General features: G+C 39.9%; 3 protein-coding genes across 3 annotated transcripts; 2 read left to right on the top strand and 1 right to left on the bottom strand.

The window, feature by feature from the left end:
- The first annotated feature begins 2,669 nt into the window (after positions 1–2,669).
- On the top strand, positions 2,670–8,229 carry zgc:175280 (cationic amino acid transporter 2 family protein). The gene is made up of 11 exons (XM_034140336.1): positions 2,670–3,039; positions 3,282–3,437; positions 3,634–3,796; positions 4,421–4,554; positions 5,011–5,233; positions 5,606–5,742; positions 5,854–5,956; positions 6,681–6,805; positions 6,897–7,063; positions 7,877–7,985; positions 8,087–8,229. The coding sequence occupies exons 1-11, from the start codon at positions 2,670–2,672 to the stop codon at positions 8,227–8,229; spliced, it is 1,830 nt and encodes a 609-aa protein (XP_033996227.1).
- A 1,776-nt stretch (positions 8,230–10,005) lies between these two features.
- Positions 10,006–18,604, top strand: kif20a (kinesin family member 20A). Its single transcript, XM_034140240.1, is given in 20 exon segments — positions 10,006–10,238; positions 11,279–11,453; positions 11,642–11,767; positions 11,845–11,964; positions 12,163–12,301; positions 12,444–12,619; positions 12,734–12,833; positions 13,217–13,429; positions 13,605–13,716; positions 14,696–14,770; positions 14,868–15,011; positions 15,233–15,401; positions 15,510–15,659; positions 15,823–15,962; positions 16,165–16,267; positions 16,433–16,631; positions 16,722–16,807; positions 16,903–17,040; positions 17,675–17,781; positions 17,783–18,604. Coding segments are annotated over 19 exon segments (2,721 nt in total). The 5' UTR covers positions 10,006–10,238; positions 11,279–11,285; the 3' UTR covers positions 18,039–18,604.
- cdc23 (CDC23 (cell division cycle 23, yeast, homolog)) lies at positions 18,529–23,072 on the bottom strand. The gene is made up of 16 exons (XM_034140241.1): positions 22,959–23,072; positions 22,445–22,517; positions 21,775–21,912; positions 21,611–21,653; positions 21,427–21,532; positions 21,196–21,328; positions 20,911–21,088; positions 20,717–20,814; positions 20,437–20,518; positions 20,096–20,249; positions 19,873–19,992; positions 19,708–19,783; positions 19,567–19,628; positions 19,330–19,408; positions 19,108–19,227; positions 18,529–19,016 (listed from the first exon to the last, which is right to left on the bottom strand). The coding sequence occupies exons 1-16, from the start codon at positions 23,069–23,071 to the stop codon at positions 18,864–18,866; spliced, it is 1,728 nt and encodes a 575-aa protein (XP_033996132.1). The 5' UTR covers position 23,072; the 3' UTR covers positions 18,529–18,863.
- Between the last annotated feature and the right edge of the window lie 2,559 nt (positions 23,073–25,631).

Raw genomic sequence — 25,631 nt, 5'->3', positions numbered from 1 at the left:
GGCAGCAAAAACAACCAATCACAGCAGTGCTTCTCTGGCTGGCTCTGTCCAATCACAAACAAGAAGTGTTCTCCCTAAAGGAATACCCTTTCCGTCCAATGTGAAATGCTGTGGTGTTTTCTGAAATGCTGTTGTGTTTTCTGAAATGCTGTTGTGTTTTGTGAAATGCTGTTGTGTTTTGTGAAATGCTGCGGCGTTTTGTGAAATGCTGCGGCGTTTTGTGAAATGCTGTTGTGTTTTGTGAAATGCTGTTGTGTTTTGTGAAATGCTGTTGTGTTTTGTGAAATGCTGCGGCGTTTTGTGAAATGCTGTTGTGTTTTCTGAAATGCTGCGGCGTTTTGTGAAATGCTGCGGCGTTTTGTGAAATGCTGCGGTGTTTTCTGAAATGGTGTAGCGTTTTCTGAAATGCTGCGCCGTTTTCTGAAATGCTGCGCCGTTTTCTGAAATGCTGTTGCGTTTTCTGAAATGCTGCGCCGTTTTCTGAAATGCTGCGCCGTTTTCTGAAATGCTGTTGTGTTTTCTGAAATGCTGTTGTGTTTTCTGAAATGCTGTGGTGTTTTGTGAAATGCTGTGGTGTCTTGCACTTCCGGGCCACCGTAGTAAATATTATATAATTGGTATCAGTAAAATGTATAATCTACAATAAAATCTCGTTTAAAATTGTGTTACGATGTCTAAAGTTACTGATAAGTCACATGTTTCCTGCCTGGCCTTGCCCTATCATTACCCAAGTGCAGCAGAAACCAACTGTTGCTATCTTTAAACTATGCCGCCGAAACATAATTTCAGCGAATCAGCGTCGTCAAATCTGATGGTCACAGGGCGCCTACGTCAGCGCCCGGTGCAGTCTGTGAGTTGTTTGGACTCGTATCCAAGGAGACAAAACAGGAAGCTGTCATACACTCTGGAAGCTACCATTAGCAGCTAATGAAAACTCAGTTTTTTACATAAAAATGGAATTATGGATCATCAATCATTTTTTCAAAGTGACAGACACATTGGATTAACCTATGGATTAACCTTCAGCTGCGTTTTTCTCGTTTTTGATCAGAATTGTTATTCTGCAAAAGGTGAGCATATCTCCGTGTTTTGCTACCTAAAGCTACGTCGTGTGATGTCTGTATTTGCTTCCCCTGTCGCGAGTTCTGATCGCTCAGTGATGATACTTATATTTCTAGAATCTGTGGAATCTCAGCTTGTTAGCATAAGCTTGTTTGTGCATATCCGATAAGTATATCGATTGATTTATACCTAGAGTGCGTTAGCATTTTTTCGCTCAGGGCTCATTTAGACGCTTCTTGTGAGACTTGTGTTTTGTTTCGGTAAACATGGTTCATATCATCAGTTAGCTGCGTTTCCTCTGAGTAGGACACATGAATAGTTTATTACATTTTAAGAAGCCCTGAGACACAGTTTCGTGAGAAAAAAAAACGGGGGGAAAAAAGCCCCTTAACAGGTTAAATGGGAAATAAATCATTTTAAGTAATTTTGAGTGTTCCCAAAGCCCCGGTGTTCTGCAGTTTGTGTGGGCCTACTGTACTGTTGCACAGTTTATGCTGTAGAAACTATGTCCAGGACAAGGTGTTTGGAAGTTTTGGAAGATTCATAGCTAACCACACTGAAGTTATGGAGGTATTGATCAGTCTTCTCATATTTTTAAGCCTCAAATTGTCCTTCCCCCCCCCTCTAACATCACCAGAAGTCATAATTTAGGGGGTCTTTTCTCAAAAAAAATTACCGGGGGAGCATCCCCCCGGACCCCCCTAGTATTGTTTGATCACCATTTCCACAGCCCCACCTAAAATATTTTCCACCAGCCACCACTGCTAACATCTGAGTGTATTTTAATAAGAAATAGGTTTTTTATGACACTCTTACAGTTACAAAAAAATTGAATGGAATTCCTGTTATTGTTTGACATGCCAGAAAAGCCCTCAAACAAATCAAACTGATCCCCTCTTTTCAGAAATGACACATATGTATGAAATGTAACATAATGTGTCAAAAATGTTGAGCCGCAACAAGTTCACAGTGAGTGGATTTATCCTCACGGGTAGTGTGTGGATGGGTACGGATCAAAACACAGTCACACTGCAGCATTCAGAGGAAAGGTAAGGATGTCTTTCTTATGGGAATAAAACCTATACTATACTGGATATTATCTATGTTACTGTAGTTAAAAAAAACATGGCACTTGTTTTAAATTATATTTATATCTTTCACAGTGTCATTAAATAATTGACTTTGCATGTAACTAGGATGAAAGTATTCCTCTATAAAAGCAATCTTACAGCAAACACACATAATACATAAATGCGGTGTTCAACCTGTGTGTCTCTCGCACAAGTTTTACACATTCAAACTATTGCAGCATTTATTTATTAGACTCAAGATTCCTGCAATAAGACAAATGTTTCAAATTAAGAACGCAGAGTTAGTTGATGTCTAACATTTTTTAAAGGGAGCATTTGCTTTGGAAATATGCCTTTCACTTTATTTTCTAGAGAAAAGTTATTGAGTATGTGTTATTGTTGGAATAGTTTTCTTTATGTGTAAACCACAACTGGTATTTTCCTACCACTGCCTGTCATATATGCTTGAGTCTTGTTTTATCCTTTTTTTATGATTCTCCACCTTCAGCAAACAATGAAATGTCTTTCTTTAGCAGGATGTCAGGTGCAAAGATCCTGCTGTTTCTGAAGAGCCTGTCCCGTAGGAAACCTCTGGAGCCTGAAGGCGAGGTGTCCAACTTCCGCCGATGCCTGACCACTCTGGACCTGGTGGCCCTGGGGGTCGGCAGCACGCTGGGGGCCGGTGTGTACGTGCTGTCGGGAGAAGTGGCCAGAGCTGTGGCCGGCCCGAGTATCATCATATGCTTCCTGATAGCAGCCGTGGCCTCCGTCTTTGCAGGACTTTGCTATGCTGAATTTGGAGCACGTGTTCCCAAAACTGGCTCTGCCTACCTCTACAGCTACGTGACTGTGGGCGAGATATGGGCTTTTATCACTGGCTGGAACTTGTTGCTGTCCTATGTCATAGGTAGGGATATTGTTATATATATTTACTGTGTGAGAAAGGTTTAATAGTCATCTTGGAAAAGTCACTTCTATCCTCTTAACAGTGACATTGCTCCATACAAGCCTCAAGTCTAAAATAAAAAGATAGGTTGGATAATATGTTTGTTTTTATAACACAGGTTGCCCTATTTAGCCATTTATTTTGTCATTCAACCCATGCTTTATATCCTGCATTTAAAAATCTATTTATTTTCTGCTTTTAAGGGACGTCAAGTGTTGCCAGAGCATGGAGTGGGACCTTTGATGATCTCATTGGAAATGTAATCTCCAACTCTCTGGGCAAACAGGCTGCCATGAATTTACCTGGATTGGCTCCCTACCCAGACTTCTTTGCAGCTGCCCTCATAATGCTATTGGCAGGCAAGTTTCATAATATAAACCCCTGTGACCCTTTGGCACATGTAAGAATTTATTATTATGAATTATGTGTGGAAAGTGAAGGAAAAAAACATAGATAATCACATTTTATGATATATTTTAATGACATTTTCATATCTTTATACAAACAAGGTTCCATGTTTCATGACCAACTTTATATTTTATGTGTTTCCCTCAGGGATTCTTGCATTTGGCGCCAAAGAGTCAGCTGTTGTAAATAAGGTTTTTACAGCAGTGAACGTCCTGGTGTTGCTGTTTGTTATCCTCGCTGGAGTCATTAAGGGGGACATCAACAACTGGCAACTTGGTGAAGAATCTCTGCTAAATCCATATGAGTACGGGTTCTTATTATTTTAATTCAACCAAGTAAAACGTTTCCACAACATACTACACCAACTCAACTTCTGATGTTGTTATCTGCTGTATTTAAAGGGGCCCAATTATGCTTTTTGGGTTTTTCCTTTTACTGTAGTGTGTTATATAGGTTTTTGTGCATGTAAATGGTCTGCAAAGGGAGTTTCTCTCCCACACACTCCCCACCTGCCTGAAATGCCTCCATTGGACTGCTCTGTTTATTTCTGTAACATATTGACATCACTTTGTAACACTTGCGCTTCTATTGGCTAGCACTCAAACACATTGTATGTGATAGGCTAAGTGGCGGACCACATTTAAGCGGTTGACCAATCACAACAGAGCCGGCAAGCTAACCAATCAGAGCAGACTGGGCTCTGGTTTCAGACAGAGGGTGAAAAGAGGTGCTGCAACACAGGCACAACATACAAATATGAACCTGGGAATTAGCATAATAGGGCCCCTTTAATAAAATGATTGTAAAGTAACCGTATTTTTAAGGCTGCTAATGTTGGCTTTTCTTTTTAAATGTTGGTTAAAAATATTAAGTTATTATTTGGTTGGCAGATTATTGTTGCATGACCAAGCATCAACCTGTCTATTCTTTACAGAAACTTTACATCGATGAACGACACCGCCATATTTGGCACTGGAGGATTTTTCCCTTTTGGCTTTGAGGGGACATTAGCAGGCGCAGCCACATGCTTTTATGCATTTGTTGGATTTGACTGCATTGCCACAACAGGTAAATTATTTCACTCATGTGCGGTACACATAGAGACGAAGAGAGGATGCAGTGCCATAGCACGAAATAGAACATAATAAGTTACTATACGTTATAATAATAACGTTATTACAATAATGCACATTTTATGGACAATCTAGCACTAATATTTCTTTTTGCACATTCGATGGACAATCTGCACTAATGTACATTCTCAAAATATTGAAGTGACTGTTATTTTGTCATTGATTATTGTGTTTTTATTTAGGTCTTAATGTGTGCACATGTAAACATTTGTCTTTGACTGTATATATACATATTTGCACACATATTTTTATATTTTATATACATTTGTTTTTATATTCGGGATTGTGGGAAACAGTATTTCGATCTCTCTGTCTGTACACACAAACTGGAAGATTGACAATAAAGTTGACTTTGACTTTGTTATGATAATAATGTGGGGGTTTTTTTCAGGGGAGGAGGTTCAAAACCCTCAGAAGTCGATCCCACTCGGCATTGTGGCGTCACTCCTCATCTGCTTCCTAGCTTACTTTGGTGTGTCTGCGGCCCTGACTCTCATGATGCCGTACTATTTGCTCAGTGTTAACAGCCCCTTGCCGGTGGCCTTCACATACATCGGTTGGGGCCCTGCAAAGTATGTAGTGTCTGTGGGATCCCTCTGTGCCCTGTCAACAAGGTATGAAACCAACCCGGTATCATGGCAAGACGTGAACATGTGACGATTTACCATTTCCGGGTATTTCTCTACTGGCTGGCCCATGTTAACAATACCGTGTAACTGTCACGTTTGAAGGGACGAAATCGTGACATCTTCACGTCTCCCAGCATGGTAAATCGTCACATGTTAACGTCTTGCCGTGATACCGGGTTGCATGAAACACAGTGCGCCTTTAACAAACTGCCACATGTATCAATTACATCATGTTATCCTTTGCTAATAGTACAGTCCATCCTGTAGATGAAGATAATTTGAATCAGAGTTACAGTACATATTCAACAGGAACAGAGTCATTTATATACATGACTTATTTGTTCTTTTCCCCCTCAGCCTACTAGGATCAATGTTCCCGATGCCCCGCGTTCTCTTTGCCATGGCCAGAGATGGACTGCTCTTTAGCCCTCTCAGTAAAATGAGTGAAAGGCAAAGTCCTGTTATAGCGACTCTGGTTTCAGGTGCTGTAGCAGGTAAAGTTTGTCATATTCATTTGAATGCTTTTTCTCAGTAATTTTCTGAAAGTTGTAGTTTAAATATTATTCAATGACAGTATTTTTCTTATTATTGTTCATGTCTTTCAGCGATCATGGCGTTATTGTTTGACCTGAAGGCGCTGGTTGACATGATGTCCATTGGAACCCTCTTTGCCTACACTCTTGTTGCCATATGCATCCTAATATTAAGGTTTGATCATTTCCTTTTTGAATATTTGTTGGCTCAGATTAGCCTTTGTTGGACGGTGAAAGTGTTGAAAGTGGATGACACAGTGGGGACTGAGCCAAAGTACATGAGCCACCAGCTCTAACCACCCATACCCGTATGAGCCATACAGAAGCACTTCATTTAAAGTAATAATGAAAATATGTGTGGTATTATCACTCAATTGTTAACTACTACTATGATTGTTTGTGAAAAGAGCTCATGTTTATGTTAGTGGAAATGAGCTAGAATCCGTGAAGTTTTTGCATTTCTTTCTTCCATTTAACCTCCTGATAATGACAACATATTACATTGCATGTTACTTGTTAGACGCTTTTATCCAAAGCGACTTACATACTCAATACTGTGGGCAATCCCCACAGGAGCAATTTGGGGTGAAGTGTCTTGCCCAGGGACACAACGACATGCTGACTACAGTGGGGTTTGAACCTGTGACCCCCTGATCCGAACACCAACGCACAACCCACTGCACCACATGCCTCCCTATCATTAAATAAGATGACATGTGTGTGTTGGAAACATTAATAGTACATAACTTTATAATAGACAGGGATTTGAATACATTGGTTGACCAGACCCACCAAACCTCCCTGTTTAAGTCAAACATATCACGATATAGATTAGAAAATAAATGATATGTTTCCTCAAGGCTTGGTTGCATATAGTTATATTATCTTTACTTTAACAGGTACCAAGAACACCTCAGCGAGGACAGCAAACCAGAACCCTTTTCAGTTACTGGAATATTATATCCTCCTTCACAAGCCACTTCCCGGACATCAAAAAATGTGACTGTCTTAACTGTTTTTATGAGTAAGTGGTCTTTCTAACACAATCCTCTATTATACAGCATATACATGATTTTCATTGTTAGTAATCACTGGACGTGCCTTGTTCTCCTCAGTCTTTTTAGCTATCATCCTAAGCCTCGTCATAAATAGCGCTGTGGACTCCCTGCAGGCCCTGGAGTGGTGGAGTTTACTTTGTGTCTTTATCATCGTACTGCTATTCGTCTTCATCACACTGATCATCTGGAGGCAACCACAGACCGCCACCAAAGCTGCTTTCATGGTATACTACATCTAACCTAAGTGCACAGAGCCTTCCATAAAACGTTGTAGAATAATATATGTCATACTTGACATAAAAATATCAATGGCTAGTATAGTATGTATCCTAAACCAAACATTGTATATCAAAAAACGTAATGGAAGAAATGTAATTAATTTAGAAAATTGTCATAGCAGCCTTTCAAATTGATGACATAGTATCTCTAAAATAATAATATGGTATCTGTTAAACATTTCTCATATTATAGCCTGTTAAATAGTATCAATCCATAACCATTACAACAACATTTAACTGTTTGTGATCCTCCGTCCAGCAACACCTGTCACCTGAGTTAAGCATGTACAGTATATAACAATTTACACCAAGCACAACAGTGACACCTATTGGACCAATCTGGTACATGCATTTTGATAACTAATCAGAATCGATTTTATTACCAAGTAGGTTTGCACATACGAGGAATAAATAGTGCACTTATAAAAGCATTTTAAATCAAATTAATTTAAGACTATTGCAACAAATGAAAAACAAAGACAATATTTACACAAAATCTAGTTATGTAGGAGAGGAAAGGAGTGCAGTTAAATATAATAAAATATGACAATATTATATTCAAAGTGGAGAGTTATGCTGATTTAAAAAAGAGGTAGCGTGGAGCGGAAATGTGCAATATGTCGTGCCGGATTTACAATATTAAAAAGAACAAGATATTATATTCTATACTATATTCTTTCCACTTTTTAGCAGGAAAATTGAATACTTTTTCATTGTTATGACATCATTTTCCAATTTGTTTTTCTTTCATGTTTACAGGTTCCTTTTATTCCGCTGCTTCCTATTTTCAGCACCTTTGTCAATGTCTATCTTATGGTTCAACTGGGCTCAGACACATGGATCCGCTATGCAGTGTGGATGGCAATAGGTATGTGAAGAATATAAACTTTAAATTACACATTTTATTGAAAGAAAAACTGCAAAAAACAAAAATTGAACCCGTCTGAGATGTAACGTTTTTTCCTACAGGTTTAATCATCTACTTCTGTTATGGTGTTCAGCACAGTGTGCAGAAACAAAGGCTCCAAAACTCGCAGAACCACGTCAGTATTCACAGCATCACCACCACTATGGACCAACACTTTGAACCGGGACACGACTTTAATGATTAAACAATGCAACATCTTTTGATTCACTGATATAAGCACAACTGGGAGCATAATCGAGCAAACTAAACACTTTCCTTTGAATACAAAAAGTGGCCACTGTGCATAAATGTCCTTATAGTGTTTCCTGCATTTCGTGACTTGGTCATAACTCACAATTACCTCACATTTTGCATATGTTATTTTTACATGTTTGCTTTTTTACAATAATATACAATATTACATTACTATTGGCAGGATTTTCTTCTTTTGAGCTCCTTAATTGTTTATCAGCTTCCCCCAACTCTGATGCAGCCTCATCGTGTTACTAATCCAGTATTACATTTATTTGTATCCATTTTTATAATCATGTAAAATGTAACATTTTTGTGAAATAAACATGACATTTTAAATGTGGAATAATGAAGTCCATCAAAAAAAAGTTACTTTCTCCTCCCAGTCTCACTAACCTAATGATGTGCTCTTACTTTATGTTTTCTTCTTGTGTTTCTTCTCTTTCCTTAACCCTGTAAAGCACTTGAGTCACACAATACTATCTGGCTTAGCCTATTATCATAATAAAAGGAATACCTACACATGGGTGTAGCCTACACCCATACATGCAGGTAAATCAGTTCAACAAGTCACACAATCCTGCCTATTATCATAATAAAAGGAATACCTACACCCACACATGCAGGTAAATTACATTACATTACATGTCACTTGTTAGACGCTTTTATCCAAAGTGTCTTACATACTCAATACTGTGGGCAATCCCCACAGGAGCAATTTGGGGTGAAGTGTCTTGCCCAGGGACACAACGACATGCTGACTGTAGTGTGGTTTGAACCTGTGACCCCCTGATCGGAACACCAACGCTCAACCCACTGCACCACACGCCTCCCGTAAATCAGTTCAACAAGTCACACAATGCTGTCTGGCTAATAATAATAGGCTAATTATCATACTAAAAGGGATACATCCAAGTGTCCCAACACATTTCAGAAAGAACTGTTTCTGCCAGAACCAGAGAAGAGTTAAATGAATTGTTGTAACTAATTAACTGGTGAGATACAAGTAGAGTTTAAAATATTGCTAGAGATATAATTTCACATACTTTTATCAGAAATAATGTATTAATTTATTAAATTCTGGTCTTAATTTAAAATCTTAACAGAGGACACATTTAGAACTTAGTTATAGTGAATTATCAAATACATTATATTTATATTAGTGTTTTATTTCCATATGTGAACATATGGAAGGGCAATGTCCATGTGTAATATTAATGTATTCCACAATAACTAATCTAGACATTGTAATAATCACAAAAATATATATGTTAGGCATTTTACTTACTTGAATCTGACAAATCCAGGTGTGAGTGTATGGCCAGAGGGCAGGACCTATAAACACATGTAATACCCAATAGCATTGTGAGGCTGAACAAAAGTACTTTTTGACTATGAAAATGTCTTTAAAAAAACGAACATTTACTGACTTTTTTAGGATAGCTTAAAGTGATGTTGTAAAATAACAACCGGGGGCCTTACATGGTTAAAGCTTTACATGTGGATTTAAAACCCTTGCAAGAAGCCTGCTAATGGCTTAATGTTTTGATAAAATGTCACATTTATTTTCAACCCGTGATAGGAACCCATACAAGGCGTCGTTTGTTTGAGGAGGTACAGTTTAAAAAGCCCACCATGTGAATGCTTGCTAGCCAATCAGAAGGTAGATCTCGAGTTTTACGTCACTAGTTTTAGCCAATCGGTGACACGCTCTGCGGGGGAAGCGCATCGTTCAAAATCCAAACGCAATCGGTTATTATAACTCAGCTGAGCTTCAGACGCCAGAGTGCTCCGAGGTAGGGAAGAAGCAATAGGATAGTTTCAGGGAAGTTTGATACACATTAAATACAGTATCTCCGCTGTTTTTCTAGTACTTGAGTTTTGGCGATATACTCAGTTACTTCAGAACATCTCGCTATCGTTACAGGGATCCAGGCGCTCATCGCACTTTCGACATTCAAAGTAAGTGAAACGAATCCCGTGGTCCTAACAACAACACATCAGTTAGTTTACACGATACAGCTGTGATAATAAACGTTAACCGAGCTAATATACACGTGTTTAACCAGATAACAGTTAGTTAAGACGAGAGCGACATTTGCATTATTGTGTCCACATGATTTCAAAATGGCCCAACAGGGTCACAGCTTCTCGTGCACGCTTAAAAGTTAACTTACGTTAAGTAAATAATGTACGACTCACACACTTATACTTTTGATTACAAGTCTGCTTGAACTGTCTTTATAAAGTAATCCTAACCCGTGAAATATCCCTACTTAAACCAACTGTCCTAATAATGAAGTAATCTATATTTAGCATATTCTTTCCTGGGGGGAAAGTAAGCGTTACTCCTAGTTGGAATATTTATTTGTATGCTTAAAAGTTGCCATGTCTTACATAATTTGTAAAAACTATTAATGCCATTATTTTAAACATAACGTCTTGTGTTATTTTAAAATGTGATATGCTTTCGGCATAAGAAGTCCTAGTTAAAATGCAGAGAAACCCAGTGAAGTCAAAACCGTTAAAACATTTTTTAATTATGTCATTCTTTTGCAGAAATACAGTCTCTGTTCTGCACCAGTACTTGTCTGGACAGGTGATAGCATGAGATCATTTTCCTGTCTGACTAGTCTAAGTCGGACTATTTGGTTTTGAAGGGCAAAGTAGGCTTAAAGCAGTTTCTATGTGTTTTTTAAACACCTGGACTGACACACCCATTCTCTCATAACAGTGAGTTTCTGCTTCTTCTTCTGTGATGGACTAAGTGTAGGTTCGTTTTTTTGTGTCAGAATAGTTAGGACAGGTGTTATTGAGCTCTAAAATCAGGTTGTCGCTTAACTCTTTATATATTGTATCCTGATATATCCCCAAAATATATGCAACGGGTCACTAAAAAGTGGCTTTTACTTGAGATTCTGGTACACAGCCAGGTTTGATTGTGTGATGACTTTATATTTACAATAACCACATACTCACTAAGATTTGTCTTCTTGTAACAGGGTAAGCATGGCGTTCTCTTTGTCCTCCCCATGTGGATTCCGCTCTGATGAAGACGAGGAAATGGCTGTGCTTGAGTCTACAGCAGCAGAGCATGGAGGACCGTCCAGACCTGGTCTGCCTGAGTTCTCGGTCATTTCCCCCGGCCTGGACCCCCGGCCATCCATTATAGAACAGGTGAGAGTTGCTAGGAGTTTAATATTTTAGTGTTGTAAACGAATGAATTTAACCTACAGCATTTGCAAAGCCATCCATAAATGTTTTGTATCACATATATTTTTAATTGACTTGTCTTTCCTTAATGAATTCGGTTCTCCTACGTCTTCAATAAAACATTTTAAGATGTTTTTTATTTTTGTCTCTAGAAACTAGCAGTAAAACCTGCAGCGGCAAGACCAGGCAGCTCTGATGGCGGTAAATCAGAGAGGGTCGAGGTTTTTCTGCGTATCCGGCCACTAACTGAGGCGGAGAGTGAAAGGGGAGAAGAACAGGTATGATTGTGTTGATAGATAATCCACATTTATTTTTATTTGACTTCTCCTGTGCTAATGGTTTGCTCTTCTTTTAGGGTTGTGTGGCTGTCCAAGATGAAGAGAATGTGCTGCTTAAAGCTCCAAAAGAATCTCACAACATGAGGGCTGCAGAGAGGGGCATCACCCAGAGCATGCACAAGTTCAGCTTCTCAAAGGTAGGAGGGGGGTTATACATGTGCACAGTGTCAAATAAACAGGTTGCTTATTACCTGTTTATGAATTATTGGTGATTCGCATGGGCTAATGAGTGTACATCATTAGCAAGCAATGCCAGCAAAAGAAGGATCTGGAACAAAAACAAATATTTAGAAAAGGACACGTACTGATGTTTTCCTATCACCCATCTTTTATAGATTATGGGGCCGGAGACCACACAGCAACAGTTTTACGAGTGCTCAATGAAGAAGATGGTGAAAGACGTGCTTCAAGGAGAAAACCGACTCCTCTACACTTATGGTGTCACCAATTCTGGAAAAACATACACAATTCAAGGTAAGATTTTTAAATTTTCTTAAACACATCTTTATAAAGCCAAGGTTTGATGTGGTGTTAATGTTTGCAGCTCTGTACAATTATTGTTGATATAGAATTCAACTCTTTTGTGGTCATTTAAGTCTCTACCTCTGTCTTGCAGGCAGCGGTCGAGAGGCGGGCCTCCTGCCACGGGCCCTGTCGTCTCTGTTCAGCAAGCTGCAGGGCCGTCTGTACGGCGCCATGGACATGAAGCCTATCATGTATCAGGATGTGAGGCACCTGAGCTCCGGAGAGATCAGGATGGAGGAACTCCGCAGAAACTCTCTGCTCAAAGAGGTAAAAGGAGTATATGGAATTCAAAATGTTATTCTGTGCCTTATGTGCCCCAGTTTCAATTGCTGCGTTGTTGCGCATAGATTTGAGTTGATGTCCTCCTCTTGTTTGCGACAGGATGACAACCTGCCTTTTCGTCGAGGTGGAAACACGACAGTCTGGGACAGCGGCATTGGAGGACTCTCCTCTACAAGTAACATCGCCACTCAGCTTGAAGGTGAGGACAGCAGTGCCAACTGTAGACATATGTGGTGCATTTTCAAAGATTGGCACACACATTTAAATATGCTTCTGAGCTAATTCTAGTCCATTTTCTTTTACTGAAAACATTTCCAAATATTGTTTGGGAAAATGTTGGCTGATGTTATACAGTATCGTGTAAGAAGTCTGCATATGACATTGTTGACCAATTACAGAGTTTATAAGAAAAGCCCACAAGCTTTCTAGTTTGCAATTGCATACCAGATTATATTGTAGCATGCATCCAGTTAACTTTATGATTACTAATTTAAACCCTGACTCTGATTCATTTAAATCATAACTGCAATTGTAAAAAGCCTTTCAAAACACATCCATTGATAACCATGTCTCTCTCTGCAGACACAGACAGTGTGTGTCTGGAGCCCGACAGCCTTTCACACAGCGGAGGGGATGATCTGGAGGAAGGGGTGCAGTTTTCTATCTGGGTGTCCTTCTTCGAGATCTACAATGAGTTCCTGTATGATTTGCTCGATGCCTCTCCCTCCCTGCAGCCCAGGAAAAGGGTCACTCTGCGGCTTGGTGACGACAAGCAGGGCAACCCCTATGTGAAAGGTAACGCATGAGGGAAAATGTTAATAGAACATGAAACTCTTTGCTACTTTGTATGTGTGCTTTTTCATGGATACTCTAAAATGTCTACACAAGCACATAAAACATGTTTTGTTGCTGACAGTGCTGCTGCTTCTGGTGTTGCCTCATGTTTTTTTGCCTCTTCTTGTTGTATCAGACCTCGTCTGGATCCAGGTCCGCAGCGCTGACGAAGCTTGGAGGATTCTGAAGGCTGGGCGTCGCAACCAGAGCTTCGCCAGCACTCACCTCAACATGAACTCCAGCCGTAGGTAGGAGCAGATCAAACTTTTGCATTATTTTTGATTTAATTTGACATTTGTGACCCGCTCTATCGAAATCAGTCGGAAGTCGCAACGGCTCATTTCAAAATAAACGTGGATTTGTATTAAAAAAATAGTTTTTCAGGGTTCGGGTGTTTTGTTTGATTTTAAATAAAGTCTTGGCTTTCAGAATATGAAACTTTTATTTCCAAAATCACACGATAAATAAATGTTTGAAGCTTGTAAAGGGAAGATGACAGCTCTCACTCGCCACTCTGCTCTTCCGTAGCGCCGCCCCCCCTCCCTCCGGTGAAATTATGAATGTAAGGCGTATAGTAATCATAGATAACACGGCAGGGTCCGTTACAGTTTGTTTTTATCTGATTTCAAATAAACAAAGTCTTGGCTTTCAGAATATTGAACTTGTTTCGGCAAATTCAGATGATAAATACAACTTTGAAGCTTGTAACGGCATAATTACAAGCGGAGAACGGAGTAACTTGACGTCACAGCAAGCATAACAACAGCCGTGTTTCTCGTGAGTGTTTTCCCCGGGAAACAAACACAATACACACAAATGCAAAATTACACAAACACACACGCGAGCTTCCCCCAGACCAGTAATCCAAACGAAAATATCTTCCCTCCGTAGTATTTTGATCATTTGCTAATAATCAATCAGATCGATGGATTCCAGAGAAGAGGAAACTTTGAAGGCCTTTTTCTCAAAATGATGACTCGGTGACAGTCATTATATAATGTGACATATTTTGCTTAATATTTGGAGTACAAAAACTATCCTGATATCATTAGAAAGCTAGGAATCTCCTCTTTCCAACAGTGTATACAACTCAAAATGTGTCTTCGTGTCAATGCGACTGATTACGATGGAGCAGGTCACATATTATGTGTTTGACACACTTTTACTCGCTTGATGATGATGATGATGATGATAATAATAATACATTGATCACCATTCATCATGCAGCCACAGCATTTTCTCCATCCGAGTCCTGCACGTCAACCCAGAAGCAGATTCAGCCAAGTCCATGCACATCAGCGAGTAAGTTGAGATACTCCCTCTTAGTTTCAGCTTTGGTTGATTTTGTTATATTGTTTTTGGAAATGCAATAACACTGCTGTTTCTTGCATTTTCTTAGACTGAGTGTGTGTGATCTAGCTGGGTCTGAGCGCTGTAAAGAGCAGCGAAACGGCGAGAGGATGAAGGAGGCCAACAACATCAACGCCTCCCTTCTAACACTGGGACGCTGCATCGCTGCTCTGAGGCACAACCAGAACAACAAGTACGTGTTTAACCATAACCTGGAAAGAAAGTGAATCACTCAGTTGATGTGGTGTAGCAAATAAAAAAAAAATATATATACACATATAAATCCTCATCCAGTAAGTGGACCCTTGAAATAGACGTGCTTCACATGCATTGATGTTGTTTTCTAATCATGAGATATTGAAATGAGCTGTTTGAGAAAGAGCCATAATTAAAAAGGTTCCTGCGTTTCCACAGATCGCGACCCGCTCAAGTGGTGCCCTTCAGGGACAGTAAACTGACCCGGGTACTGCAGGGTTTCTTCTGTGGCCGAGGAACCTCCAGCATGGTGGTCAACATCAACCCGTGTGCCTCCATCTATGACGAGACCCTCCAGGCCCTCAAATTCTCAGCTCTAGCCTCTCAAGTAAAAACTTTACTTAACATCTTAACGTCTGTGAATTTTCGAAACAGATTTAATTTTGCATGTCACAATAGCACGAAAAATAAACATTACGTCATCCCATCATTTCAGCTGGTGCACGGGCCGTCCACAAAGACCAGAGTGGCCTACATCCTGTCCTTACTGCATGAGCCGGCTGCAGATGGAAACGAGAGTTCGGTGATGGAGGACGACGAGGAGAGTGATGTCGAAGATGGAGATATCTCCTTGTTAAATACCGAGGTAACAGCCTTTGCCCTCATTTTCAACATCTAATTATTGAACTATATAACCGAAATGTTTTGCATATTGAGATGAACACCTAGATGAGGCCTTTTGAGATCAACTAAAACCTTCAAACCAGCATCTAAAATGTCTCAATAACAGCTGACTGTGCTTTATTTAGTCCTTGCTGCAGGCCATCGATGTCCTGAAGAGAGAGGTGCAGCGCCAGCGGGAAGAGAAAGAGGTTCTTGAGGCGAATGTGAGAGAGCAGGTGGTCTCTGAGGTGATGGAGGTCATCTCTGGGATGCAAGATGACTTCAGGTATGTGTCTGCCTTTTAAGTGTGAAATCAACATTGTAACTGAAATTGTTTTGTGGGATAATTTAAGAACACCAAAAATGAATTCCATTCCAACATTTTATCAGAGATTGCCCCCAAAAGAAGGCTGAAATATTAAAATGCTGAGAAAATGCATGCATGTTTAACCACGGTAGACAATAAGTTTGGATTTCTTGCCCTACAGCAAGACCTTGGAAGCAGAGAGAACTCTAATTGAAGAGAGATACGAAGACAAGATATCCACCTTGCAAAAACATTTGAAGATATTCTACAGCGAGGAGCTGAAGGTGAGAGCTAAATCATCCTTCTCAAGTTTGCATTACTTCAACAGTGTCCCTGTAGCATTGTTTCAATACACACATGATCTGTAAAGGAATTGTCTTGGGGTGAATATATTGGAAATCATGTTGCTGTTCCTCTGCAAAAATATTCCTCTAATTCTTTTCATTTAGGAGCGTGATCAGGTGATCGAATCTTTGTCTACTGATCTTGATAAAACCAAGGCAGGCGAAGCGGCCCCCCCGTTGCTGCCTGGTGAATACTCCATAGGATGCATCATTCGGCGTTCCGAGCGCATCGATAAAACAGAAAGTGGTCGGCTGCAAGTGGAGCTGGACCAGTGTCGCGCTGAGCTGCTCGCAAAGACACAAGGTGACTGAAACACTGCCCTGTGACGACGTGCTGGTGTTAGGGTCTTGTTCATAATGGTGTGTAACTCTCTTGTTCTGCTGTCCTGTGCAGAGCTCACAAAGCTGAAGGCGCAGCTGAAAGTCCCCGGCTCAACTGGGACCCTCGCCACTGACCGCAAGCTGGAGGACGGGCAGCGGGTCAGTTAACTCTTTAACATGAAATGCATTATGATTTTGCTGCATGTGAGACTATTTACCCTCAAAGACTCAAATTCTGACTTTTATTCTCACAGAACCTGCGGCAGCTGCGCCTGGATCTGCAGAGACTCGGGGCCGACCTGCAGTCTGGAGAACGAGCTTGCTGCCGAAACACGGGGGGGGAGAAGCTGCGGCAGGCGCTGGCCGCTGCAGACGAGACGCTGGCCAAACAGGTACAGGCACAGACATGGATCGTATGACGTGATTTAAAACATTTTATTTTATTCACTCTAATGTTTATCATTTGAAATGTGTTGAGTGGCCTTCTGTAAATTATGCACATAACAATAAATGTCATTATGTAGAAAAAGTTCACAATATTTGGTTGATAGTGTTTTTAGTAATTGGGTTACTCCAAACCTTAAAGAATTAATCAAATTATTTAATTTGTGTTCTTTATTTATTTTTTTTTACATTATGTTGGTCTTAAACCAACATGTTTTCCCTGTACGTACATTTTTAGTTAGAGCAGAGTCTGACAGTGATGATATCTCTTCTCACTTTGAGGCTAATTATGAAAGCTCTTAATAAAAGAGCAGTGATGATTTGCATCTGAAAGCTGGATCTGTTTTTAATTGTATTTCTGAATTTCAAAAACGTTATTTTTCTCTCCCTCTGCTCTCTTCATTAACAATCCTGCTGCACAGCTGGCTTTTAAACTAAATCTAGGTTTCTAACCTCTGCACCAGGTGATTACTGTGCATGTTCGAGAGTTTGGCTCACTTTTCTCTCCCTCCACCTCCCCCCCCTCACCCTCACTTTCCCCTCTGTGGTCTCGTCTAACCCTGTTCACTCACTTCTTCTTAGGACCAGATCCTTTTGGACCTCCAGAACGGCCTGATGCTTGTAAAGGCTGATCTGAGGCGGAACGCAGAGACCCTGGCCCAGACGCAGCTGGCCACCCCCCTCTCTGCTGCCCCCCCCCACGCCAGGTTCCTGCAACAAGAGGGGCTGCGTGGCCACGGCACCTATTGACACTGAGAACCGGCCCCCACAGAAACGTCCCTTTTTCCAGTCTATTTTCCCCACACAAACCCCAACACGTAGATGCAACGCTCGTCTTGCAGAAGAAGCGAATGCCACCCCCTACTCAAGAATCTTGCGGTCCCGCCAGCAGTCCCCCCCTCGCAGCCCGGCCCCCACCCCTCGCAGCCTCAGGGGGAAGTACTGAGATTCTTTGATATTATGCAACAAAAAGTTGTATCTGCTTGAAACTTTATAGTATTTTTATATTTCTTTGTATATATTCACTTTTTGCAACAGTCCAAATAGTTCTGATGTTTATAACAGTTACGCTTGAAATCGGGTAGCCGTACACTATTGAGGTGATTGTGAGCAGTATAACCGCTCAGTGGCTAATGGTTACTATATGGCTTCTCTGCTCTTTCTATACTTTTGAGAACTCTAAGCTATTTAAAAAAAAAAAGGCATTTTATTTTCATGTACTGTACAACATGAAATAAAGATTACAAAAAAAACAGTCCAAGCAGGTATGCTTTATTTATACTATTTACATATATACAGCATTGTTGATGGGCATGACTGCAAATCAAAACAAGACGTGTTTGTGTGCTGCATTTGCTCTACCTGTGTGTATATATGTAAATAGTTCAAGGTGACCCTTCTCTACAATGAGGGGTCTTTTTAATTGTGCTTTTTTCTTTTTTTTTTTTACAGTTGAACTAGCCTCGAGTTATATAAAGGCATCATGTAATAAAAAAATCTATTGAAAGAAAACCCTTATGTGTCTGAGGTATGTACATCAAGTTGAAAGTACACTGCATTTCTTTTAAAGAGCTTTGTGTTTACATTTGTCGCATTGAACTTGTCTTACCCTGAACAAAAATGATCAGGATTGCAAATTGTACAAACAATATTTTAATGTCATTAACAAGTCTGTGTTGAAAAGTAATCCTTCGAACAATGTCTTTTGATCAAGTAAAACGGTTGGAAATACAAATTGTCTGTTTTGAAGCCAGTGAATGGAGGGGGGGTGTCAGGGTGTGAAGGAGATAAGGTTCAGCGGAGACACCCTCCTGGCGGGAGTGTTGTTGTTTGAGAGCGGAGCAAACAGATCTGCTGATGGCGTCTCGATCTGATCTCTGACCTGTGAAATCTGCCTCAGCAGAGCCTTTCCCTCTTCACGAGCCTGCGAGCAGAGGGACCACAGTTAGTGTGTTTATACTACATATACAGTCCACCACAGGAACACAGTGCTCACTTTGTGCAGGCACACTCACATCGTTGTAGTCGCAGCAGCGCTGAGCGCAGAGGGACGCCTCGTCGTAGAGCTTGTTCTTGAAATAGTACTGACCCAGGTACCGCAGGGCTGTGCTCACTTCAGCATGCTCCAGTTGTTCCTGTGATGACAGGATTTTATTAGAAATGGATACAAATCCCTGAAGGGCTTGGATGGGGTTAAAGTTCAAACCATTGCTTTGTGCACAGAGGAAAGTGCTTACCCCACAGGAGAAAATGTCTTGGATGTAAAGCATGTAACACTGGGCAGCGTCATCAGACTCATTCAGCTGTTCATGGAGCCTGGGAAAAGAAAAAGCTGAATTTATCCCATGTTTATAGGCCATGTAGGCTGTAGATCAAATCATTCTTTTGTGCATATATGTTAATGTACACCACTGTTTTGGGTCTACAAGATGATCCTTCAGTTGTATATCCTCAGGCTACAGTGATACACTTACTTTGCCAACTTGAGTAGAGCCATTTTCTCTACATCTCCAACAGAGTATGCCCTCCAGTAACACTAGACAAAAAAACAAGCCAGAAAGCTTAGTGATGTTATTACACAAACCGGGATTTGGTGAGAGTTGGAACGTGCGTACCTTCTTTGCTTCCAATTGCTGTGTCAGTTTTTCGTAGCTTTCCCCCAGTGCGACCAACATACGAGAGTCATTTGGCCTATTAAGACAAGCAACTGGTGTAAGAGCATTGCATTTACTTACACTTTTATCCTTCTTTGTTAAACCTGCATTATGTCAAATCCTTACCTGAGCTGGTGAGCTTTTCGATAATAGTACAAACAGTAAAAAGGCATCTTGAGGATCTCGTACGTCTGACCCAGACCGTACCAGGCACGGTAGTCCCGCTTGTTCACTTCAATGGCATGCCTGACAGAAAAAATCCACGAGTTAAAACACAAAATATCCATAAAGATACTGAAATCTCTTCACAAATAAGTGTCTTCATGCTCTACTACATCTTCAGTCTGACCTGTAGGCCTGGATGGCAGCCGAAGTGTTTTTCATTTCCATGTACTCATGGCCCATGAGGGTCCAGGCCCCGAGGCATCGAGGGTTCAGTTTGAGGGCCCGCTGGAAGTACAGAGCCGCCTTCTCATGCTGAGAGCGTAAGCTATAATAGTTACCTGTGGATCAGATTTAGCGTAGAAAAAAATAAAGAAGAAGCTTATACACCTGTGAAGCTGTAACAAGCCATTCATTCATGACAATGCAAGATGCTTTTCACATATTCAACAACTAATAGTTTTATCACTAATTGTGAACAATTTGTAAATGGGGTATTAATGGTGATCAGATTGGCTCTCCACTTACCGATAACGCAGCATGTCTCCACCCTGTACTTGTCGATCTCCACCAGGTTGTGAGCCAAGTAGCTCAACTCTGGCTTCATGCTCTGTGGAAGCGACAGGAAAAAAACGCAATTAGATGTTTTAATGGTTCTTTGATCCTACTCTGGTCATATAAAAACATCAAGGGAATATAATATATGGCCATTAACTGTTCTTGTACAATGCCCTACTAGCTGATATTAGACCTCTAACCTAACTGTGAACATATGTTCTATGCTAATCAATAAGACATCACAACTCACTTTGACATAGAGCAGGTTGGAGAATGTGTCCATGTTATCGATGCGATAAGGATCCTGCTCCCTTAGCTCGTTGAAGAGAGCCAAAGCTTGGTCAATATCTGAAACAAACAGAGACAGAGTGCTGTCAGACTAAACCTGTCCCCATCACATTCTTCTGACAGGCAAAACTCTTCTATGAAAAAGCAGAAATAAACCTCTGATGTTGTGGTAGGCGACGGCAATCTGTGAGATGATGTAGGTGCTCTTAGAAAAGCCGGCCTCGATGAGATTCTGGTATTTCTGCAGCGCCTCTTTGATCATCTGCAGCTCTGTGTACATGTGTGCCATGAAGAAGTCTTTAATCCAGCAGTCTGGCAGGGACAGAGACTTCAGCTGTGGAGAAAATATAAGAGACAAATGCAGATTTAATCAGCCCAAATATTTACTTCAGATTCAGAGGTTAATGACACAATGCTAATTACGATACGTGTTGTAGTTACCATTTCAATGTTGGTGACGAGGTTACTGAGCTCCAGCCAGGCTCCCCAGTGAAGAGGAAGCGTGTGAATAGCCTCAACAAACACCTCCACCGCCTCCTTCAGCAGGTCCAGCTTTCGCAGCACCACCCCATATCTGTGTTCCCACAAACACAATCACACATATGCAGTTTATGAGCTATCCACTGTGTTTTTCTGCACGTTATGAGGAAAGTATGAATGAAAGGTTCTTACAGGTACAGGGTGAACCCGTCCAACTCTCCTGCGTTGTGTTTCTTACTGAGCTCAACCCTCAGCTCTCGCAGGGCTTCATTGCGCACCTGACCTTTCTCCAGTGGACCTAAAACACACACAAAAGTTAGTGTTAAAGAGTAACTAAAGTAGTTTTCTTTAAATGTCCAAACAGACAGATCCTTACCCAGGCTGTCCACAGTCTCATCGTCCTTTTTTTTCTCGCCTGACTGAAGAAATGAAGGGGAACTTTTAAAATGGTCAACAAACATTACAAGCAACTTGAAAGCAGTCACGTCATGAAATAAAATCAAGGCTCGAAGGATGTGCCAGACATGTAGAGAATCTTACCAGATAGCGAGAATACATATAGAGGAAATACGCCTTCTGGCTGCAGCAGCCTTTGAGAAAGTAAGCAGCTCGGTCATACTCTTTCAGGTCAAAGTAGGATTTGGCCAGCGTAAGTGCATCCAGGTCCTGTGCATCTTCCTGTATGTGGGGAAGACGATCAAAAGAAAATGTATCAGAAAATATCAAGTTAACTCTTTTAATAAAAAAGATAAATGAAGAACACAAAAGCACTTCATAAAGTAATTGTGTTCAATGTTTTCCTTTTAGAAGAATAGCCTACTGTCACCAGGTGGCAGTATAACTGTTCCATTCAAGAGAACAGGACACAATTAATTACAACTAAAAAAGAGCTGCAGCTTTATACCTCATATTGTGTAATTCTTCAATGTGTGACTTTACTTTAACTTCAAAAACATGTCTTTATTGTTTTTGTTAAACTTATCACAAGAAAATACCAAAGCTAACAATGGAGGATCCTACTAACAATTGTCTTTTTGGCAAAATCCTGATTTAGCTTCTACCTTTGTGCCAAAAACATAATTGTTATCCAAGAAAGGAGTCAATTGGACTTTTGAATAAACTGAAACCTCGATTGTAGGTAGTTAGTTAAATGTTATATTGTGAAAAATAAATAAACCCAGGCACTCCTCTGTCCTGGCAGGGTACAAACCTCAGTGAAAGGATGGGACGGAGGTAATTCATCTTTGGGAAGACGGTCCAAAGCAAAGGCCAATTCAGAAGCCCTGAAATGTAAACACAGGAAGCATGTGACAAAACTGTGCCATGCAATACAGTCCTTTTTAACACCACATTTATTTTTACAGCAGACCACAAAGGTTATTCATGTTTTAATGCATATGTGTCCAGTTACTTTTTATTTGCTAATCGATAGCAATCAACAACAAATACAAATGGAGCCGAGTAATGGTAAAGGAATAACACCATGTATCGTTAACACTTTAATAACATCTGTTTTGAATTTATTACGACTCTTTTCACTGAAATGCAACATTAATATAGTGGTATATTTAATGCATTTGTACGCTTTATCTTGATTGTTTCTTGAGACATGTCAACAGGAGAGCTAACGTAGCTAGCAGACTAACGGACATTAACGCTCTGTTACCAAGGTAACAGAGCAGAAAGACAGGCAGTTAACGGAGATTGGTCGCAGTCAGTCTCACCACTTGGAGCTGTGTAAGAGTCCTCTTTCTTTAGAAAGCGATATCACCGATATTAGCTGTTTCTTGATCTGTACCAGGTTCCCAAACTCACTACAGAGAGCCGCCATTTTCATATTTTACAAAGCAACTATGCTATTGGTGGAAGTTACAAAGCGGTAGTTCCGCCCACGCAGCGTGACATCAGTTCTGCTTCCTCCGTGTTTCCAGAATAAAATAATAACTTGTGACTAAAACCATGTTAGTCACCTATCCTAAAAATCACGGATGTCTGCTTGACTCAAGATGCAAACATACACATATTGCAATGTATTTTTTTGTTAATTAAGAAAGCCTCAGTGGTTTGCAATGTAGTTCTGTAGGCCTACTGTAGGCCAACAGAACTACATTGCAAACATAACTAGGTACAATTATTGTGAACACTTAACTTAATTATTTCCATTCTTTATTGTATGCAACGTTATACTTCTTGTCTTCTACACCTCAAAGGGAAATATTTCACTTTTTAGTACACTAAATGTATGTATTATTTTTTTACAATGAAATAATTTCACATGTTCTCATGATCTGAGTCCTATAATACAGATAAATGAGTTTAGTCTCAACTTGATGGCAAATTAAAGAACTACTGTCAAACCAACATGTATTCAGTGTTAAAGCAGAATAATAAGATAGTATGACAAATATTTAATGTAAATTGTTCACACAGTAACTTATTTTTCAATAAAGTGACATTTTGATTTCAGGAAATGTTCTTGTGATAAAGTATTTTTAGACTGTGGCATTATTCATTTGACTTAGGCCTAGGTAAAGGACCTCTTCCTAACATAATAAAACTGAAAAATCCATAAGCAATGATATATAAAAACAACAAAAGATATGTTTTACATCATATTTATTATGTAATGCTAATTAATGGCATGCACCACTGTACAGTATTCTCTCTTTGGAGTCACCTCAACAATAAAATGAATGCCAAGGTTATGAATGTCACCTTGCCAACATTAGCTCAAGTGGGAAGTAGGTCCTTTTTTTTCCCCACGCTTTGTCTGAGGACAGGCCCACAGTCTCAGGCTTTGATAACCATTACCTATTTATTACATTGTTTATGATAAACTATACTATGACTTGTTTCTCGATTATTTTATGGCAGACTGGAGTATGACCTTTTTATGACACTTTTAAAACATATACTTTTACTTCTTAATTATGTTGTAGCAAATTATAATATTCATTTATAATATTACTTTTTGCATGACTCTTTTATGACCAACTATAGTTTGAATTTTTTATGGGTTTTTTAACGACATACTATATTACGACCTCTCTTTATTTATTTATTTTCATTGCATATCATAGTATGCATTTTCATTACATTTTTACAACTACTATTCATTTTGTTGTGCTTTTACGGCATGCTATGTGTTTTTTTGTGGTATAAAATAACCCAATCTTAATCCCATAACCAACTATTTTTACAAGCTTTGTCTGAGGGGAAAATGGTGGTGTCTCCCATTATCAGTACTGCTTTGTTTTCTTCATCAGTAATCATATACTGCATAAAGACATCATATGGGACTTTGCACACTATATTTAGCTTAGGCCTCGACCTCTGTTAGGTCAGGGCTTAAGATTCTGTTAGCCTTGAGTTTCAAGTAATTTCACACTCAACACTTCAATTGTGTAGGATAACCTCACCCTGAGCCCAGGGCTTAACCCTCCTTCAGAGCAGGTTTATCCCTGACTTTCTGTGGTTATACCCAAAAGATCAGGCTTAAAATAACTCATGTGAACTGAGGTTAAAGCAAAGCAATAGGATGTTGTTCATATCCAATAAAATGATTATACTGTGGAACCAACTTGAGAGCGTTAAGTATTCTCGAGATTTGGACCCTGGACCCTGATTTTCGATCACATGGGGCTTACTTATCTCTAGGCTTTATTTATTTATTTAAAACTCATACAACAAACATAGCAACTGGCCCCTTTCCAATGCAAGCAGATGAACGCTATACTGTCTCTGTTACTATTTACAGCACACAAATCCTAACCTGTAGTCTATTTTCAGACCTCTTTGTGATCTTGTGCTGTTATATAGTTAGAACACAGACCTGCCTGCATGGCTCTTTAAAGGACAGGGTTGGTCTGATCTGACTTTGAACTACTGACATTTCAAATTACCACATTTGAGGCATTAAATGTTACAAAGAACACAAAAGCATTGCTGTAACTTTTCATCAGTGCCTTTCACAATAGTACATGTGTTAGGTAGTATAACAGAAAGCACCATCCTGGTTCAATCATACAATAACGTTTAAACCTTCTCAATGTGTATTAATGACCAAAACCATGCTGATAATGTTAGCTTGCAATGCACTATACATCAACCAGGTCAATCTTTATTTAAGTCTTTAGAAAGGCTATTTTATGCTCTGCTTACCCCAACTTGTATTATTTCAGTATTATCTGCATTTGCTTTCATGGAAACATCAGTTACTTATTAAATCAATATCTAATTCTAAGTTGTGAGTTTTGAAAGAGCAGCATTATTATGACTCTTTCTTTTGCCAATAATGGGTCTTATTTGATTGCCTATATACCGCACACACACACTCACTAGCCTCTGTGCTCTGCCACACTTCGGTGGTGCCGAGCTGACATGGCTCATCATGTTCT

Source organism: Trematomus bernacchii, unplaced genomic scaffold (assembly GCF_902827165.1).
Source record: "Trematomus bernacchii unplaced genomic scaffold, fTreBer1.1, whole genome shotgun sequence".
Lineage (NCBI taxonomy): Eukaryota > Metazoa > Chordata > Actinopteri > Perciformes > Nototheniidae > Trematomus > Trematomus bernacchii.
The sequence above is the reverse complement of the archived record's forward strand: the minus strand, read 5'-3'. Positions and strand labels throughout refer to the sequence as shown.